Genomic DNA, 20,040 nt, shown 5'->3' with positions numbered 1-20,040 from the left:
GATTTTCTCTTCACTGTAGTTTTTACAAGGGTCTCAATTTTAAATAAGCACATGTGGCTGAGCGTTGGTTCATTTTTTGGTATGTATGCACATGAGCATAAATAGGAAAAAGTGGGGTTCTGAGTATTTCCTCCCTTTTTATACTTTTCTGTATTGTTTACTGTTAGCATGCATAATGCACAGGATATGCTTTTTATAACCAACACAAAATTTAAAGCTATTTTTACTTTGAAGTAAACCTTGCTAAGTACAATTAGTAGGGATTGTTCCTTTCTATTTCTTATATTTTGGCAGTGTTTGGCTCACTTTCTTGGGGAATATAAAAAAGCAAATGATTCAGTAGGTATCTGAGTTTACCCACAGAGTTGCATCCCTCTCTTCAAATGTGTTCTTTTGGTTCCTCAAATAAGTAAAAATGTCATATTGTAGGGTAGGCTTATTGTCAGTAAATTCATTTCATGGTTAACATCAGCTTGAATCTCAAAGTTCTAGCCTTAGTATTAACATTACTCTTCACAAAGTCCAAGGACCTGGGACTGATTTACATATTTGTTTTCTTTTTTTTCTTTTAAAAAAATCTTTATTTATTTATTGGGTAGAGACAGACAGAAATCAAGAGGGAAGGGGGTGATAGAGAGGGAGAGAGACAGAGAGAGACCTGCAGCATTGCTTCACCACTTGTGAAACTTGCCCCTGCAGTTGGGGACCGGAGGCTCGAACCTGGGTCCTTGAGCATTGTAACATGTGCACTCAACCAGGTGCACCACCACCTGGCCCCTTGTTTTCTTGTTTTTTCTCCCATGTGGTTACTCTGGAATCTCTAGAAACCTAATTTTAACCTCTTCCGGAAAAAAAAAATCTTTCTGGCAACTCTGCCCCACTGAGAGTTTCTGATAAAAGGGCTAAACTTTACTCCTGCAGAAAATACATATGTGGTTTTATATGCATGCCCCGAAAATGGATGCACACTGATTCTACACGTTGCCTCTGGAACGGTATGTTCTAAGACTCAATGACTGTGTAACAAATCTCTGACACATGGGACCTAGAAGTCTTAAATTAACTAAAGAAACAGCTTCACTATAACCAAAGTGTAGAAATAAAATCTGTTGGAAATGGTTCAGGTCATTTTTAAAATTTTAACACCCTTGGTCACCTCCCCAATAAATGAGTCATTTTGTTCCAATTTAACACAAAGTGATAGATACAAACTGGAATGAGTTTGCAAAACTGCCTTTCAATCAAGCTGCATCTCTGTGGCCCTTTTAGATGCCAAGTAAACTTTGTTCTTTAATTTGGAAAATAAAAGTAAAGCAACATCCAGAAAACATGGTATAAAAAGACTATTCCACCACTAACCTATCACTTAATGGTATAGTCAAACCCACACTGATAGACTAACTACACAATAAGCTGGAAGCTTTCTGAGTCCTCTCCACCCCATATAAGATTTAACATTGCCTTATATTTCTTCTCAAGTTCAATTATGAAAACTACTTAATTTTCAGATGGATTCTACATTTAATATCTTATTGGCATTCTGAGCTGTTTTGGAGCTATATTCTCTGTATATGTCAAGAAGTTTAAAATAATGTCCTTTTATTTTCCATGAGCATGCTAATTAGCTATGGCATTGTCTTTTATCTGACTAGAGCCCAAAATTGTCCAGGAGAAAAGTCATGTTTATATATCTCTCAAATTAAAATCAACTTGTATGCCTCTTCAGCAGTCTGAATTATCTCCCAGAAGAGTTGTGTATAAGAACAAATTCACTTCTAAACGTGTTACAGTACAGGATAAGATTCATATCTAAAGGATTGTCTTTCCTCTCATTTTTCTAAGTGAGAAACTGTCCCCAAGACAAGCAATTGTAGTTATATATAATATCTCACATGTACTAGGAATCTCATGAAGGAATGTGCAGCAGGAAGCACTTAGTACACCACTGACAAAATACACAAATGGAACCTTCTGGAGTTACTACCTATAATGCATTTATTACCGCATCCAGTAAACACATGCTGATCACTTACTAGGAGCTAGATCCTAAGGGTTATAACATGCATATTTTAAAAGAAAGAGTACTTGAACTCTTAAAATGGACACCTGAGTATCTAAATCATGTGTGTGTGTGTGTGTGTGTGTGTGTGTGTGTGTGTGTGTGTGTGTGTGTGTGTAAGACAGAGAGTCTCTCCATAGGATATTAACAATAGGTTTGCTACCAATGACAAGTAGTATTACTATAGTCATACCGCAGTGTCCTTTAGACAGGTGGTAAGACGGGACGTCTGGAGAAATGTTGCATTCATGGAAGCAGCAGCACGTGCTAAAATTTCAAAGCAAAAGTGAAGCTGAATTGTTCAGAAAACAGTGCCAGCATGCAACAGCCTGGGATGAGGTTAGGAATCAAGTAATGTAAGGGCTTTGTGGGCTACAGTAAGGAGTCTAGATTTTATTTCAAATTTGGGAGAGGAGGAATTCATGGATGAACTGAAGAGAGACAACTTATTTTTAGGAAGCTGGGTCTGATTATTGGCTAGTGAACAGTTTGTAAAAGGAGTCAAAACAAAGAGGAGGCTACAGTATAGTCTATATGTGCATGGACCCTTAAGTGGTTTATACATGAAGTGCTGTCGTGACAAAGAAGGGAGACAAATGGTATTTTGTCAAATGGTATTTTGGTGCCAGATTCAACAGATATTACTGACAGACCAAACCATATGATAAAGGAAAGGGTCTCAGAAAATTAATACCCATCTCTTAGGAGGTGTCCAGCTTGAGCAGTGATTGGAAAGGAGTGCCCAAAATTGAGCTGGACATTTCCAAGGCTAGCTGCTGCCCCTATGTTGATATTTGTGAAGAAGTGTCACATTTTTGAATGTCAGATCAGAAACCATTAAGAAGGAATAAGTGGGTTTAATTTTTAACTACCAACCTCTCTACAATGATTTCCTTCCTACTGACATGTCAGGGAAATCAGGAAGACAAAATGGTTTTCATATATGGAAATGGGGAAAAATAACAGCTCATCAGTATTACACTGAATGATTTCAAAATGGAGGTACTTATAAAGTGAACTGAAAATATTTGCTCAGAGGAGCAAATGAACACAGACAGCACTTAGGAGCATAAATGATGAAAAGAATTCATGTGGCTTAGAAATGACAAATCGATCCATTTTAAAGCAAAATTATTTACAGTTCACTTAACTGACAAGACTGAGGGCACTACAGCAATTTACATGGACAACAGGAAAAACCCCAAGTGCTGATGAGGCATTAGGCCAATGTCATTAAAGGGTTTACAGAAATCAGAGACTTCAAAGACAAGCCTTTCTTTCTCTCTCTTTCTTTTGTCATTTGGTAATCTAAATCAGATGATTTCTTCCAAAAGGTAAATGAGAGGAATTAATGGAGAAGAAAAGGAAGGAATTGATTAAATATGAAAATGAATTTTTGTTCACACAGAATGTTTTACAGGAATAGACTGTTAAGCAGACTCTATTTTCTAGTCCTCCAAAGGGTTGAGAGTATGAGCTAGGAGAAATGAGCAGTAAGATGTGCTTAAATAATCCTGCTCCTTCTGTCACAGTCTCAGCTACTCCTCACAGCCTAGAAGAGCTTTGGTGGGGTGCAGCACTGCTCTCTGGTTGTTGGACAACCAGCACAGAGTACAATGGGGAGCGTTTGAGAAGAAGCAGGGTGTATATACTTGCACACTCTCTGTGAATACTGTTTATGAGATTTCTCCTACTCGGTGATTTTTAATGACTAGTTGTCTCAAATGTCCTTGACATCTATCTCAGGGGGAGGGAACAGAGGACAATGGAACAGAAACCTATTGTCAGTTCTACCTTTCAGCGTTGCTGCAAAAGCTACAAAAAACGTTGTTGAAAAGAGCCTTGCCCACTATTCAGTGTTTCCGAGAAGAAAGCTTCATAGAGAAAAATAGAAATTTAAGTAACTAGGAACTTTTCCTCTCCTTAATTGAATATGGTAAGCTTTCTCTGATGTGTCAATAAGAGGTAAGTAAATAATGTGGCTTCCACTGTTACTCAGGGTGTTGGGGAGCTCAAGAACTCTGTAACTCATTCATAGCACCTAACTCAGTCTTTGGGCCTTCCTTATTTATGTATTTTTTTTTTTTTTGGCTTTGTATGATTACCTCACTTAGGTTTATATAATTAAATACATAGGCTTTGTTAATGTCTGAAAATATAACCCACCAGACCTTGAGCCCCACAAGGAAAGATTACACAGAGTTGCCTGTTTATGTGTTTATTCTTCCCAACTCTACAATGAGAAATTTTTTAAATTATCTATTTATTTTAAAGAGGTTATTTTATTTTTTATTATTATCTTTATTTATTTATTGGATAGAGACAGCCAGAAATCGAGAGGGAAAGGGGTGGTAGAGAAGGGAGAGTGACAGACACCTGCAGCACTGCTTCAACACTCGCAAAACTTTCCCCCTGCAGGTGGGGACTGGGGTCTCAAACCCAGGTCCTTGCACATTGTGGCATGTGTGCTTAACCAGGTGTGCCACTACCTGGCCTCTATTATTTATTATTTTTATTTATTTTACCAGAGCACTGCTCAGTTTTGGTTTATGGTGTTGGTGGTGATGTTGCTGTTGTTGTTGTTGTTGTTGGTGGTGGTGGTGGTGGTGTGTGTGTGTGTGTGTGTGTGTGTGTGTGTGTGCGCACGCGCGTGCACACCTGAGACTTTGGAGCCTCATGCATGAGAGTTCTTTGCGTAACCATTATGCTATCTACTCCACCCCAGAAATGTTTTTAGTTTACTTCCTTCGTATGATATACTTAGCTCTGGTACATAGAGATACTCAATAAATACCTGCTGATAGAACAAATGGATGAAAATTTGGTTATTTGTTACAATGAATTCTTTTTCAAAAGAAACAGTCAATGAATCATTTGGAAGCCACAAGATGAAAGGAAGCACAACCATTTTATTTATGTAAGTATTTCTAATGCTTCACAATAATTCTGTCATTTAGCAGAAATACAATGCTAATTTTCTAGATAAATGGATAGGTAGATAGATGAGTTGTTGTGTAAAAGATGAATAGGAGGTCAGACACTGGCTCATCTGGTAGAATGTACACATTACCATGTGCAAGGACCTGGATTCAAGTCCGCAGTCCCCACCTGCAGAAGGATAGCTTCAAAAGTGATGAACAGGGAGTCAGGCAGTAGTGCAGCGGGTTAAGTGCATGTGGCGCAAAGCGCAAGGACCTGGTTAAGGATCCTGGTTCGAGCACCCAGTTCCACACCTGCAGGGGAGTCGATTCATATGCAGTGAAGCAGGTCTTCAGGTGTCTGTCTTTCTCCCCCCCCCCCGTCTTCCCCTCCTCTCTCCATTTCTCCCTGTCCTATCCAACAACAACAACAATTAAAACTACAAGAACTATAAAACAAGAAGGGCAACAAAAGGGAATAAATAAATATAAAAAAAATTTTAAAAGATTTTTTTAAAAAGTGGTGAACTACTGCAGGTATTTCTGTCTACCTCTCCACCTTCTCTCTCAGTTTCTCTCTCTCAAATCCAAACAAATGAATAAATACAATAAAATATTTTTAAAAGATGAATAGATCTTTACAGATAATAGAAAATGATAGCTGAAAGATGGACACATGGGCAGATGAAAGAAGAAAAGGAAAATATTTAGAAAAAGAACTAGTGAAAAAATACAGGTGAAGAGGGAGTCGGGCGGTAGCGTAGAGGGTTAAGCGCAAGTGGCGCTAAGTGCAAGGACCTGCATAAGGATCCCGGTTCGAGCTCCCAGCTCCCCACCTGCAGGGGAGTCACTTCAAAAGTGGTGAAGCAGGTCTGCAGGTGTCTATCTTTCTCTCCCTCTCTCTGTCTTCCCCTCCTCTCTCCATTTCTCTCTGTCCTATCCAACAACGACATCAACAACAGTAATATCTACAACAATAAAACAAGGGCAGCAAAAGGAAGTAAATAAATATAAAAAATATATAGGTGAAGATTGACTTAAATCCCAGGTTTGTTGTGTTATTCAGAGCTTTCAAGAATCTCAGTTAAAGAAGGTTTCAATCAAGATGATTCAATTGTGCCAGAAAATCAGTTTCCCAGTGAGGTCCAAACCCTGACAGCAAGTATGTCTTATTTTTTGTCTCTGACATTTGGCACAAAAAACCTTGATGCTATGGAAGTCCAGGTATTAAACTGTTAACATTTTATTAAGATGTTGCCATTGTCCTCAGTGAGTAGATGAACCACAAAATCAACACTCAAAAAACTAAATCTAGTAAGTCAAATTACTTAGGAGCACACAATAGAGGCTATACAGAAGGGAACATTTTAACAAAAAAAAAAAAAAAAAGGTCCTTCTTTCCTAATAAAAAAAAAATCAGCTACTTAATTATTGAAAACCTTTAAAAAGTAGTATGAGGGAGGAAAGAAAGAAGCTGTCAGTCACATGAGCAAGGCATGTGATTTTCACAAGAGCCTCTAAGAAAAAAAGACCCCAAATTAAGACAGTATATTCACAGTGCTAGTAATAAATCCAAGCCCATCACAATCTGGACACAGTCCCTGTGCATTTCATTACATACATAGTCTGCATAACTGACCCTGTCTGTCACTATATGAATAGCTTTCTAGAACCATGACATTAAGCTTCCCCATGGATTCCCCTCTGACCCTACCAGAAAAATTCTGTCATCATCTGTCTTTCTGGTAGGGAATCATCAAAATTCAAACTAGGAAAGGGAAACAGTTTTAGCCCACCTGTACAGAGCTCCTGCTGATCACACATGTTAGCAAGGCTCCACTGGCCAGAAGCATACTTTGGCTGGCATCCCCCAAATTTTATACAGCAGATGTCAGACTGAGCCATCAATGCTGTGAACATGAATATCCCTATCCTAGCATAGAAACTGAGTAAGGCCTATATTTCCCCCAGTCCTGGAACCTTAGGGTGGGGCTCACTTTCCTACATGCTGCTCTCAATTCAAATCAAATAATATTGCATTGCGTGCACTGATAGCAACCTAATCAACACAACGAGTGCCACTACAACATGCTTCACTTCAGACTGTGTACAGAGACTTCAGGTGTGGAATGACAACCCTTCAGCTTCATCACTTGGGTGAGACCTTTCCTTGCATAGTATTCTCTAATTCCATTCCAGGTGATCCACTCCCCAATAAAGTCCCCAAACCTAGATATAGTCCAGGTCCCCTGAGACAGAGCATAGGTTCACACGTGCCCATAAACTAGGGGAAAAATATATATCTGAAAGCAAAAATACACAAGAACATGCAGGGAATACCCCCAACACTACATCTGCACTATGCCAGTCTTTAGGTCCATGATCGTTCAACAGTTTGTTTGGCTTTGTATGTTAACTCTCTTTTCAGCCACCAGGTTCCGGATGCCAACAAGATGCTGACCAGACTTCCCTGGACAGACGACTGCATCAGTGTGTACTGGAGCTCTGCTTGCCCAGAGCCCTACCCTACTAGGGAAAGAGAGAGGCAGACTGGGAGTATGGGTCAACCAGTGAACGCCCATGTTCAGCGGGGAAGCAATTACAGAAGCCAGACCTTCCACCCTCTGCAACCCACAACGACCCTGGATCCATACTCCCAGAGAGATAGAGAATGGGAAGGCTGTTAGGGGAGGGGATGGGATATGGAGATCGGGTTATGGGAATTGTGCGGAATTGTACCCCTCTTATTCTATGGTTTTGTTAATGTCTTCTTTCTTAAATGAAAAATAAAAATAAAAAATAAATTAATTAAAAAAAAAAAAAGAAACTGAGTAAGGAAAAGCCCCAAGCTGGGCACTTTTTCTTTCCTAACCTACCAACACACCAGTCTCTTAGTTTGTGGTAATTAAGAGCTAGCAGGCTGGGCAAAGCAGTTAAGAGTCAGTCTCTCTCTCTCTCTCTCTCTCTCTCTCTCTCTCTCTCTCCCCTCCATCCCCAAAGGAAGCCTAAGTAATTGGCTTGTTGTTTGGTCATGACATAAGTTCCTAACAAAAATAAAGCACCATAAGGAATTTTCTTAGCTGACTGGATGAATGTAGTATGTTTGGTACCCTGTAAGTTTAAAATTGCAAATCCTCTCATACAGTAAGTTTAAGGGGATACAGAGACAGAAAAAGCACAGCTCACTACCCAATGTCATACTATTTGCCTAAAACTGCTAGATTCCCTCAAGTTCCTTGTCAAGATTACATTCCATGTGGGAGTGTAAAGTAAGTCCACACCTCACCACCATGTATGTAGTATGATTAGAGATGATAGGGAATAAAAGAGAGTGGCTCCTACTAACTGAAGCTCATGTGACAAATTTTCCTCGTTTGCTGCGTCTATCATTCAGGGATGGGGAGGTACATGTGCAATGTGTATACACACACACACACACACACACACACACACACACACACACACACAGGCTCTCTTTCACACACACACACACACACACACACACACACACACACACACGGGAAGGGGGGCTTTGACATCTCTATGGTTTTAATGTGAGAACCAAATAGCACTTCTCTCCCTGGACATTAACACAAACTGACAAGGGGAGCAGCAGTCTTGAAGGCATATGTTTTGATCACCACAGCATTCTGCCATTGGAATCACATCTATTATTGCAGATTTTTCTCTTTGGAGAACTATGGAGTGGGGTTGAAGAATGCAGAAAGTCCTACTCTCATCTACCTGATAAACTTCTATCTCTTGCTGCCAGCCTTGGAGACAGATGAAAAGAATTCAGCTGTGGCACCCTGAGTTGCAAAGTTTTAAAGATTCTCTTTTCTCTTGTGACATGAAGCTGTAAAATTTCCCTTCCACTCAGACTGTTCTAAACCACATGAAAGAAGCCTTCTCTATCCTAATGTTAATAAATTGGGAAGTCTTTTCCATCCAGATCAATTCCATACACATCAGAGTTCAAGATTTGGAGTTTTTTAAGTAGCATTTTAATTTGTTGTCAGTGCCCCGAGAGTAGAAGCTCACAACACCAAGCAAAACATGACAGCCTCTAAGCTATTAGCTAACATGTCAACTAGGTAATGCATCTTCAGGGAAACCAGATTAAAAAAGACAGCATAGCATTGATTTTTTTTTTTTTTTAAAGAATCCTATACCTGCAGCACAATGCTGCTAAAGCTAGCAAAAACAACAAAGGACATTTCTACAGCAAGGAAATATCTTATTCTCAGGGCCAGGGCTCTCAACATTGCTCCCTCCATCTGAGCACAGATGTGGATGGATACAGGGCAGAGCAATTTTTTCCCCCTTAAATCTACCAGCTTTTAAATTTTGTAAATAATTCATCATCCAGTGCATAAGAAAGCTCAGGGAGAGAATCTATCCATGTGAATGGCTGGAAACACCAGTTGAGAGCCAGACTACCAAGGAAGCAGGTGGAGCTTATCCACTGCCCCCACCTTCAAAAGGAAACAATAGCATTTATATTAACTTAAGGCAACTAAAAACTCCTCCATTTGAAGGACAGTTGCAATGCATTTGTACAGAGACAATTCCAAGCATGCATCTTTTATCCTGGCTCCGCAGTCTGCTCACAAATCACTAGACAGTTAAAGACAAGCTCAAATACAGATCCCCAGAACTTAATAAAATGAGCCTTGGCTCCCGCCTCCCACATCCACTCTAAAGCACATATGAAGAAGTCAAGTCAGGCAACAACCCCTCCCAGCCCCAACCTTCCCCCCACCCCAAACAAGCACCAAGTAACTCACAAGTCCTTACCGACTTTGGGCTCTTCTTGGGAACTGGCAGCCCTGGAAAAAATGCAACAAGGAGGGGAGGGGGAAGAAATCATTAGCATATAAATGTTATCTTTTCCTTAAAGAACAATCCCCAGGTGTTTCATGGCAACCTAGCCATCTGCAGAGTTATGTCAGATTTCTCCCCCAGCATCGGAGTTACCAGGCTGTTCATATCGAATCAAAGCAGAGGGAGGAGGAGAGCAAGAGGCAGGAGATCTATCTGCATTAGCTATGCTGACTTGTACTGCAGCAGCCTGGAGGCTGGGAAAAGAAATTCACAGACCTCAGTGGCCTGGGAAATTGAACACTTGGACAGAATCTCAAATGCTTTTCTGGATTAAGAGAGACTTAACTTACAAATTAAGTCCAGAATATTTCCTTTCCACACGATCCACTAGTCAATTGAAGTGGACCAATCAGGACAGAGGAAGAGGTGTATATTTAGTTTCAGAGGAGGGCATGGTTAAAATTAAAATCTCTCTCTCTCTCTCTCTCTCTGCCTTTCAAAAGAAGAAATGCACTCTTTATTTGGATGAGTTAAAAACCACAACAAAGACAGATGCTCTTTTTGCCTTCAGTGAACACAAACCCCAGTGAGTCTAGGACCCCCTCTAGATCATCTGCTCACCTCTCCATATGTGTGTCAATCATCCAAACAAACTACTATTCAGCTTGTTGCAAAGGACTGAAGCTGGGGCTAGCCTTACAAAGGGGAATGCAGGTTGTTAGGAGTGAAAAGGAAATTTCAGAACTGAGAGGAAAAAGAGAATAACAGAGCAAGAGGAAAACACTGAAGAAAAAGGTAGACACAGATCTTGGCTGGCCCTTCCAAAGTCTTGTCCTTTAAGTGGGAGGGTGAGACTTGGATGGTTCTGACCTCACTTCTAGGAAAGACAGCATCTATTAGGAAGAAGCAAGCTTTTGGGAAATCTAGCATCAGGGGACCATTGGAAAGAGAGGCCAAAAAGAAAATGAAATGCACAACTTGGTGTTCTAAAAGTAGGTATTTCTGCAAGTCACTCTCTCCTTTTAATTACCTTAATTTTGCTTAGAGCAAGGGTTTAAATATAAAATGAAGATTCCATCTGTCCACAAATTAGATAGTTGGAATCTGATGGTGCTACCTTAGAAATCTCAACCTTTTGGGGGGTCGGGTGGTAGCGCAACAGGTTAAGCTCACATGGCGCAAAGCGCAAGGATGGGTGTAGGGATTCTGGTTCAAGCCCCTGGCTCCCCACCTGCAGGGGCGTCGCCTCACAGGTGGTAAAGCAGGTCTGCAGGTGGGTATCTTTCTCTTCCCCTTTCTGTCTCCCTTCCTCTCAAGATTTCTCTCTGTCCTATCCAACAACAACATGAATGGCAACAATAACAACAACAAGGGCAACAAAAGTGGAAAAAAAAAATGGCCTCCAGGAGCAGTGGATTCGTGGTGCAGGCACCTAGCCCCAGTGATAACCCTGGAAGCAAAAAAAAAAAAAGAAAAAGAAATCTCAACCTTTTAAAAGTGATCCCCCCATGTAATATGATGGTCTCAACTCTCTTAGAACTGACTTATCAAACTATGAGCCAAGCTCTAAGTACAGTATAAGAAACAGGAGGCAATAGAAGTAAGTGAATAAGAGGAAGCCACCCAGAGTAATAGTGCTCGAATGCCCATTGCCGGTGAAGTGTGATAGGATTACACCATCCCAAAGGCATGGGGGCTGGCAGAGTTCATCACACCATCAAATGAGGTCACCATAGTTTGACAGCATGGTCCTCATACTTCAGAGTGTATAGGGAATGCTTGTCAACTTGTTAAAAGCATGCAGTCCCAGGCTGCCTACTCACCCACCCCCACTTATGCCCAGTTCTTTCTGGCCCAGTATTTTGTAGTATAAACAAATAGTATATGAGGTTCTAATGCAGGGAGTGTCAAGACCACGTTACAAGAAATCTCTACAACATAATAGAAAATCTATTACTCTTTCAGGCCAGGTATACTCAGATATGCAACCTTCAGAGTGTAGCTAATTTAGAGTCTTCAATACCTCAGTTTATCAATTCTTGAAATGGAAGTACTATGACTCAATTAACAAGATGGGTATGATAAACAGGCAAAATTAAAAAAAATATTCCTAGCACAGGGTAGAACTCCATATTTCCATCTGCTACTTTCACTTTTCCTTACTCATTTATGTCATTCAGAAAGAAAATGGCTAAAGCTATTGAGAGAAAAGCTTACTCTATCAAGACAAAATCATTTCATAAATATACTAAGACATAAAAAAATTACAGGAGAAATACTTTACTTTTTAATTTTTTTATATTTATTTATTTTCCCTTTTGTTGCCCTTGTTGAACATTGTTGTCGTTGTTATTGGATAGGACAGAGAGAAATGGAGAGAGGAGGGGAAGACAGAGAGGGGGAGAGAAAGATAGACACCTGCAGACCTGCTTCACCGCTTGTGAAACGATTCCCCTGCAGATGGGGAGCCTGGGGCTCGAACCGGGATTGTTATGCAGGCCCTTGCACTTTGCACCACCGCCCAACTCCCAAAATACTTTACTTTTGGATGTGAGTAACTCAACAGTAATTTAGACATAGCGTTATTGAGTTTTCCTTCTGTGTGTCACTGAGGCTTCACACATGTACAATCTGAACACTCTAGGACCTGACTTTTTCATTCTCTTTTTAATTTCAGATAGAAAGACATCACAGTACCAAGCTTCCCCTAGTGCCACACACTTCCCACCTGGTGTTGGGGACCAGGGAAAGGGAGCAAGTCTGTGCCACACCTATGGGCCACATGAATCTTAACAGATGAACTTATATTCTGGTCCTTAAAAAATTATTAGGTGGTTTTTATTTGTTCATTACTATGATTCCCTTAAGGAATCAATAAAATCCAATGATGTGGGTCACTTATATATGTCAAAATTATAAAATAGTACATTTATACATTGACATTTCTCCCTAATTCTGGTCATTTTTAGTTCATTGAAATGAGCAAGTTTTCACCATCGCCCAGAATCCCAAGGACTCTTACAAACATTTATAAACAACTTCCATCTAGAGAGGAGGAATCAGGGGGAAAGGGTTTCCAGCCACACTTTCCAAACTATTTACAAAACTCTGGCAATCTTCAATTCTCTGACTTTTAAGATTTTCATATTTAAAACAAAGGGTACTTTTCTTTCTCCATCACAGAGAAACACTTGCAGACAGTCTCCTTAAGCAATACAGGTTCAGAGAAAGACAGTATGGTAGGTATAGAGACCTGAAAAGAGAAATTCTAAATAAACAGGGACAGCCTGCCTGAAAATCAATTTGAAGAAATCTAAAACAATGAGTTATCTACAGATAACAAAACGAAAAACATAATGTTGAGAGAAAACAGCAGATTTAGAATTGAGGACACAAGCAGAGAAGGGTGTTAAACACAATCAAACACATACATGACATTTACCTTCTGTGACTGTCCATACAAGCTGTTAACTAGGTTATTTCTGGGGCAGGAAGCACAGAACCTAACTGAAGGAGACTTTATCCTTAGTCTATAATTGCTTTCTTTTAAGTCACCATATTCACCTTTTGTGGAGGTTAAGAAAATATTAGTCAGTGTAAAGATAAACACTAATTAATGGCTCTTCCATTAATTGCTATACCAACAGCTCATTTGAAGTGTACTGAAGAAAGAAGCTAGAATCTTATTTTCTCTGAGGAAGGTGTACATGGAACATTCTAGAAGGGCCCCCAATAAACCCATGTAAGTTGTATTTTTAAGACCAATTAAAAAAACCACTTTTTAAATTTAAAAGGAATATTTTCCTCTTGGTTAGTTAGCTACCATTATTTTTGAAAGCACACATTTTGTAGAAGCCCTAAGTGGCCATAAGTTAACATTTGAAAAGTAAAGTATGAAGAGTCTCCACTTGATTGCTTTTAAACAAAGAACTCAAAGATGTGCTTTTGAGACTATGTCTTCTTTACATTTTAAAACACAATGTCAGAACAAACCTCCTCATTACAATTTGTATTTTGTTTTAGCAAAAAACTATTTTATTCAGACATATTGAAAACAGCTGAAGAATCCAGTGGCAAGCACTAAAAAAAAAAAAAAAAAAAGTTACCGCTTTATGGAATTCACTGTAAGATCTAGAAATTACAGGATGTGGCTCCTGTCGGGCTAGATAGAGTTAACTGCAGGCCATCCCAGCATGGGTGGAAGAGAGCACAGGGATCCTACAATCCAGCAGTGGTCCTTCCTGAGGACAAAGGCATCCTTTGTGTCCCCAGTGTCAGCAAGAGACCTGCACTGTATAAACCATGTCAGAAGTCCCATGTGAGGCATATGGGTAGAAAGAAAACCTGCTTCCAATGGGCTCATCTGGTCCCTTCAGGGCGAGGAAGAGGAGTTTTGAAAAGAAGTGTCCCATAGACAGTGCCATCTGCTTTTAGAGCCTAATAGGTGCCAAATGCCACTTCAAAGGGATCCTGGGAAACTTTTACAGGAAAGCATACTTCAAAGTGTAAACCTAAGTGCATTCTACACAAGCTTGGGAATTGCATTTCTACACTTCCCTATGAAAAGTTTGTCCCTTTGGGAGTAAACAAACGGCAGTGACTGATTTGATCATTAACATGAGAAAGTAGAATCTCCTTCTTTTTAAATATCAAGACCATAAACCATGCTGCTGGCCATGTTCTCATAATTGGCAGAATGTTATTCTTGGCAAAATTTGTATAATTCAGCATACAAATAATTTACATGAAAAATTTCAGAGTATAATAAAGTATATAAATGAAAACTAGAAGGTTATACACTTAAACAGTGAATTTGTTGGCTCACTGGATCATAAATAGCTTTGTCATCTATTTTAGTATCTTCTCCAGAAAAGCTTTATTTATGAACACAAATATGCATGTAACATAAGCAATAATATATACTGCCTATGTAAGAGGAATACAGAAGTTTAGAACCTCCCAGTGCACTCTAAATATCTAGAAGCACCACCGATTCTACATTTTCCAAAAGTTACTTACATTCCCCCCAAATGCAAATATATGTATCCAGTTTAATCACTCTATTGAAATGAAGACTGTCTGTCCTACTAGTTGAAAGCAGGGAAGCAACAGAAGAGCCAAACTGTGCTGCTTTTGCACTGAGATTAACAAACCTGAGTTGCAAGGAAAGAGACTGAAATTCCTTGGGTCTAATTTCTTCTAGGTTTAAAGCAAATGAGAATGTCAACCAACCTCATTTGCTAAAAGAATCGAGAAAAATTATGCAAAGTGTTTTGAGAGGATGAATTTTAAAGTTACTACTGTATGCAAAGTGTATCAACAGGTAATAAAAATCTGCTGCCATTAATTTCAATTTTTTTTCATTGTAATCTTCACTCCCCCTGCACTTGGTCTCCAGATCTGAGGATTTGACTGGGACCATTTTAGTTTCCTCCTCAGTATTCTTACTCACATTTTGTTGCTGATATACACATCACTGCACACATGAGCATCATCATTGGTTTACACAACAAAATTTTTCACCAAGAACTGGTTAGGAGTTGAATCAGGTAATGAAGGAAATGCTATGTATATATTGGGAGAGAGGGACAGGAGACAGGCAGAACTTGGAGATCAATGAAAGAAGATGACAACTTTGTCCAGAGTTAGAGGGGATAAGGCACCTGGTCCAGGGCACATGCTTTTGTGTTCTTCCCCCACCCCTTTCTTTTCCTCTGCCTTTCCCTCTTACTCATCTCTAGAGCATTACTACTCCAAAATGACTTTATTGGAGAGAAAGAGACACAGAGACAAAGACAAAAGAAGAGAGAGAGAGAGAGAGAGAGAGAGAGAGAGAAAATGAAACCACAGCACAGATTTGTTCAGTGGAGGCTAGGTTTGACCCTGGACCACACATACGCACCATCCAGTGCACTATCCAGATGAGTTATTTTGTTGGCCCTGAGCACACAGTCATCTAGATCCTGGGCCTTCTCTCTCATTCTAAAATCATCAAGGCATGTAAATAATTCTACATGCAAGACTTGGGAACTATTTCTGACTTGAATTTAGTAAACTCATTAGGCTTTTATAGTAAGGAAATAATAAATCTTAGAAACATTTATATAAAAAGATGTTGTTATTCAGTAAATCTTGAATAGATAGTCGCATGGGTGATTCCTTCTCATTATTTAGGTTTCTACATGGATACTGCCTTTTCAAGAAGAATGTGCTTGACCACCTGGTATAAAGTAGATATCTACTTTATCTATTCAAGATTTACTGAGCTCTGCTATGTGCCTAGTGAAAACTGATCTGAAGAAACAAAGGTAAATGAGACATGACCCTGAACTGACTGAGTATGCAGTCTATATTAAAAGAGAAAGAAGCAAAAAGTTAAATAACTCAGTGTGGTCAGTGCTAAGTGTCGCAACTGAAGGAAGCACTGCTGTTCTTGAGAGTTTTAAAGAAAAGAAGAAAAACAAACAATTAAACCAACCAATTCAACTTGAAGCTCCAGAAGGGTTGAGCTGAAAAGAGGAGGGCCAGCCATTTAATCATAGATTGGGAGTTGGTAACAATATGCAATGACTGATGTTTGATTAAATAATGATGGCTTTAAGTGTTTGTTTTTTTTTTTTTAGGCTAAATCTGTGTGCCAGTATAAACTGGAAGCCAAGTAGAATACCTTTTCACTTAAAGACCTTACAAAGAATACACATCATAAACTGAAACCATAACACAAAATGAAAAATAGTTCTAGTTTAGCCATACTTAATATTTTCTTTTCTTCTTCCTCTGGCCAAATAACATCATCAACTCTGTGGTATAATTTCTCAATGTGAGTATGATACCAGCTGCCAAGAACAGGAGCATCAGACACAATGTCTCCAAACAGATGAAGACATCTTTCCTTTGGGGACCTAATAACAGTCATCATGAAATGCTGTGGCCTTCGTAATTTAGAAAGATGGCTGGGCTTCAACTGTCTGGATAAGTAGCTCCCAATGCTGTGTCAGTTGACATTTTGTTAAGAAGATTAAAGATATAGTTATTCAGTTTTATAGCTACAGAGAAGTCTGCTTCAATAACACAGTACATATAGCCTAATAAACATGTCTTGGAGAGAAATAAATGGCTTGAAAGGCTGATGGTTGTTAATGGTTTATAGAGCCTTTCACCTCAAAGTCATAAGCCTTGAACTGGCACAGGTGAGGAGAGACCTTAAGTCATTAACACTCTGGACTGTTCAAAAACCTACACAAGATGGATGAACAGTCATCACACAATTCTGGAGAGATAAACGGTCACTTCAGAAAAGGTGTCATTGAAATAGCATGGATTGTCCTACTGCTTGTAGACTCTCAAAAACGTGAAATACAACTTGAAGGGTCAAAAACTTGGCTTCCCCTTCTCATTTGTTTTTTAAAAAAAGATCTTCAAAAGCAAGGGCTAAGTGCAAAAACAATGAATAAGAACTCAGAACTTGCCCATGACATGCATTAGCTCTTCATAACTGCTCTATGGATTAAATACTATCCCTATTTCATAGATGAGGAACTTCAGATACCTGGCCAAGGGCATGCACATGAACAGCTGAGAGAAGACTTGGTCTAACTCCAAGTCTATGCTTTTAAACACTATACTGAATAGTCCTATTCAAAGGGATTTAAGCTATATTTGAGCATAGTCCATTATGAAGAGATTAAAATGACATGGCTTGGTCATACAAAATGCACTTATAGAAAATTCTTCATACAGTTTTATAGAAAGCATGGATGTCAACCTATAGGTCAATTGAGTTATTTTCAACCCTTCATTGTGATGTGAATTTAATGAGTGTTTCTTTTCTACAGTTAGCATGGGAGTCTATACATAGTCAATTATATTTTTAATATGCTTCTGTTTTTTTCTTTTAATGCCAACTCACACAGACCAAAATACATGTTAAAACATAACAAGAAGGGATCCTGATTAAGGAACAATGAAGCAAGTGAACACAACTAACAGCTTAACTGGTCACCAAGCCCTATGATGTTCAACTCCAAAAGCAGGGAAGTCCTTTATCTCCCTTATACTACCTAATAACTTTTAGTCAAAATTGAGAGTAGGGAAGAGTAAGACAGAAATAGTTATGGTATCTTTTGTCCAGAAGAGGGAAAAAAGAGATCTGTTAAGTAAAAAGACCACTAATTTGTCATGAAAGCAATCCTCCTCTAGAGAATATTCTGAATTATATTTTCTTTTTCTTTCTTTCTTTCTTTCTTTCTTTTTTTATCTTTGTATGTTAACTCTCTTTTCAGCCAACAGGTTCCAGATGCTACCATGATGCCAACCGGACTTCCCTGGGCAGACAACCCCACCAATGTGTCCTGAAGCCCTGCTTCCCCAGAGCCCCACCTGACGAGGGAAAGAGAGAGACAAGCTAGGAGTATGGATTGACCTGCCAACGCCCATATTCAGTGGGGAAGTAATTACAGATGCCAGACCTTCCACCTTCTGCACCCCATAATGACCCGGGGTCCATACTCCCAGAGGATTAAAGAATAGGAAAACTATCAGGGGATGGGATATGAAGTTCTGGTGGTGGGAATTATGTAGAGTTGTACCCCTCTTTCCTATGGTTTTTGTCAGTGTTTCTTTCTTATAAATAAAAAAGCACACACTAACTGGAAGGATACCTTTTCTAGGTTAAAAACACAGGATGCTGTATGAACCTATATTGTAAGGTCTCTATTCCCAAAGTGAAGCTTACCACCCTAATTGGTAGTGAGAAGATTCTAGGTTAATGCATTTCTTCAAGACTACTGACTTTGGGGAGGATTTTTATCCTGGTGACTTATTTTTAGCAATGTAAGTCAAGCATGGGACCAAGAAAGGGATTCAGGAGAGTATTCCAAATTTTATCCTTACAGCACTGCAAGCCTAATGACCCTCTTGAAGTCTCTTCCTCTACCTGTAACTCCAAAACATATCCAGAATCCATCCATGTCCACCCAGCTTTGCTGCCACTGCATGTTACTGCACAGATCCAGAAGAGCCAAAAACCTGGTCTTCATGTCTTATTATTCACCCCTTCATTATCCACTCATCTTTCTATAGCATAAATCATGTTATGTAGTTTCATCTCCCCATGGCTTCCCAACACAGATCTTTACTGTGTCCCACAAAGCTTTCTTTTTAAAAAATATTTATTTATTTATTACTTTTGTTGCCCTTGTTTTATTGTTGTTGTTATTAATGTCGTCGTTGTAGGACAGAGAGAAATGGAGAGAGGAGGGGAAGACAGAGAGGGGGAGAGAAAGACACCTGCAACCTGTTTCACCTCCTGTGAAGCGACTCCCTTACAGGTGAGGAGCTGCGGGTTCGAACCAGGATCCTTATGCCGGTCCTTGTGCTTTGCGCCAGGTGCGCTTAACCCGCTGTGCTACCGCCCGACTCCCCCCACAAAGCTTTCTTTAGTCAGATCCTTTCTTCCCAACACATGCAGGCCAGCCCGATTTTCTCAACTTCTGAGTAAATTCCTTTAATTTCTCTGGGCATTTCCACTGACTGTTCCCACTGCTCAGAGCACCATGCCTGCAATTTTATGTGTGGGTGGCTTCTTGTCACTTGGGTCTCCTCAAATGTCACTTCTTCAGAGAAGCTGTTCTGAGATCAAGGGCAATAGGGATTTCTTCACACAGCCCATTTTCTTTGTTTTTATGAACTCCATGACTCTTAAAAAATTACTGTATGCATTTGCTTGCTGGTTGCTTATACTATCTATTGTTATCATGTTTTTGTGTATGATTTCCATTTCAGAGAGCTAGTTATTTTATTACAGGGCAAGTACCCAGTTCTTGAATCCTGTCTGGCCCCCAACTGAATATAAGCTTTAGAATGAATGTGTGAATGTGTGAAGCTTATGAAGTGTGTTTATCTTGAGAGTTGCAGGAAGAGCTGATGAGGTGAAGAGGAGGGGCAGTGTGGCCTTTCTTTTGACTGTCATCATCACTACCATGGCTACCTAACAACTCTTGATCCTTGAGCTGCTCTCTGATTTATTGGTAAGCTGCCAGTCTCCTCTCAACTCACTGCTGTCTCCTTTTACACTGAGAAGAAGGTTCCGCTGTGCCACCTTGTGTTCTAAATGTCTATCACATAAGATGGCTCAAGTCTCAGAATTAACTGAAGGCTCATGAAGAAACCCCAAACTCTGACAGCTCGCTCAGCTCTAGCAAAGGAGTATGTTCTCAGGGACTCTGAAGGTCCATGAAA

The 20,040-nt window shown here is 39.6% G+C and overlaps 1 protein-coding gene across 30 annotated transcripts in view; it reads right to left on the bottom strand.

Moving 5' to 3' along the window:
* MAGI1 (membrane associated guanylate kinase, WW and PDZ domain containing 1) overlaps positions 1 to 20,040 on the bottom strand; it is a 721,510-nt gene that overhangs the window by 43,111 nt on the left and 658,359 nt on the right. For all 30 annotated transcript variants that reach the window (XM_060202953.1, XM_060202959.1, XM_060202946.1 and 27 more), the window contains one exon: positions 9,775 to 9,806. In XM_060202953.1, coding sequence (XP_060058936.1) covers positions 9,775 to 9,806 — 32 coding nt within the window. The remainder of the gene's footprint in view (positions 1 to 9,774; positions 9,807 to 20,040) is intronic.

Source organism: Erinaceus europaeus, chromosome 12, assembly GCF_950295315.1.
Source record: "Erinaceus europaeus chromosome 12, mEriEur2.1, whole genome shotgun sequence".
Taxonomy (NCBI): domain Eukaryota; kingdom Metazoa; phylum Chordata; class Mammalia; order Eulipotyphla; family Erinaceidae; genus Erinaceus; species Erinaceus europaeus.
The sequence above is the reverse complement of the archived record's forward strand: the minus strand, read 5'-3'. Positions and strand labels throughout refer to the sequence as shown.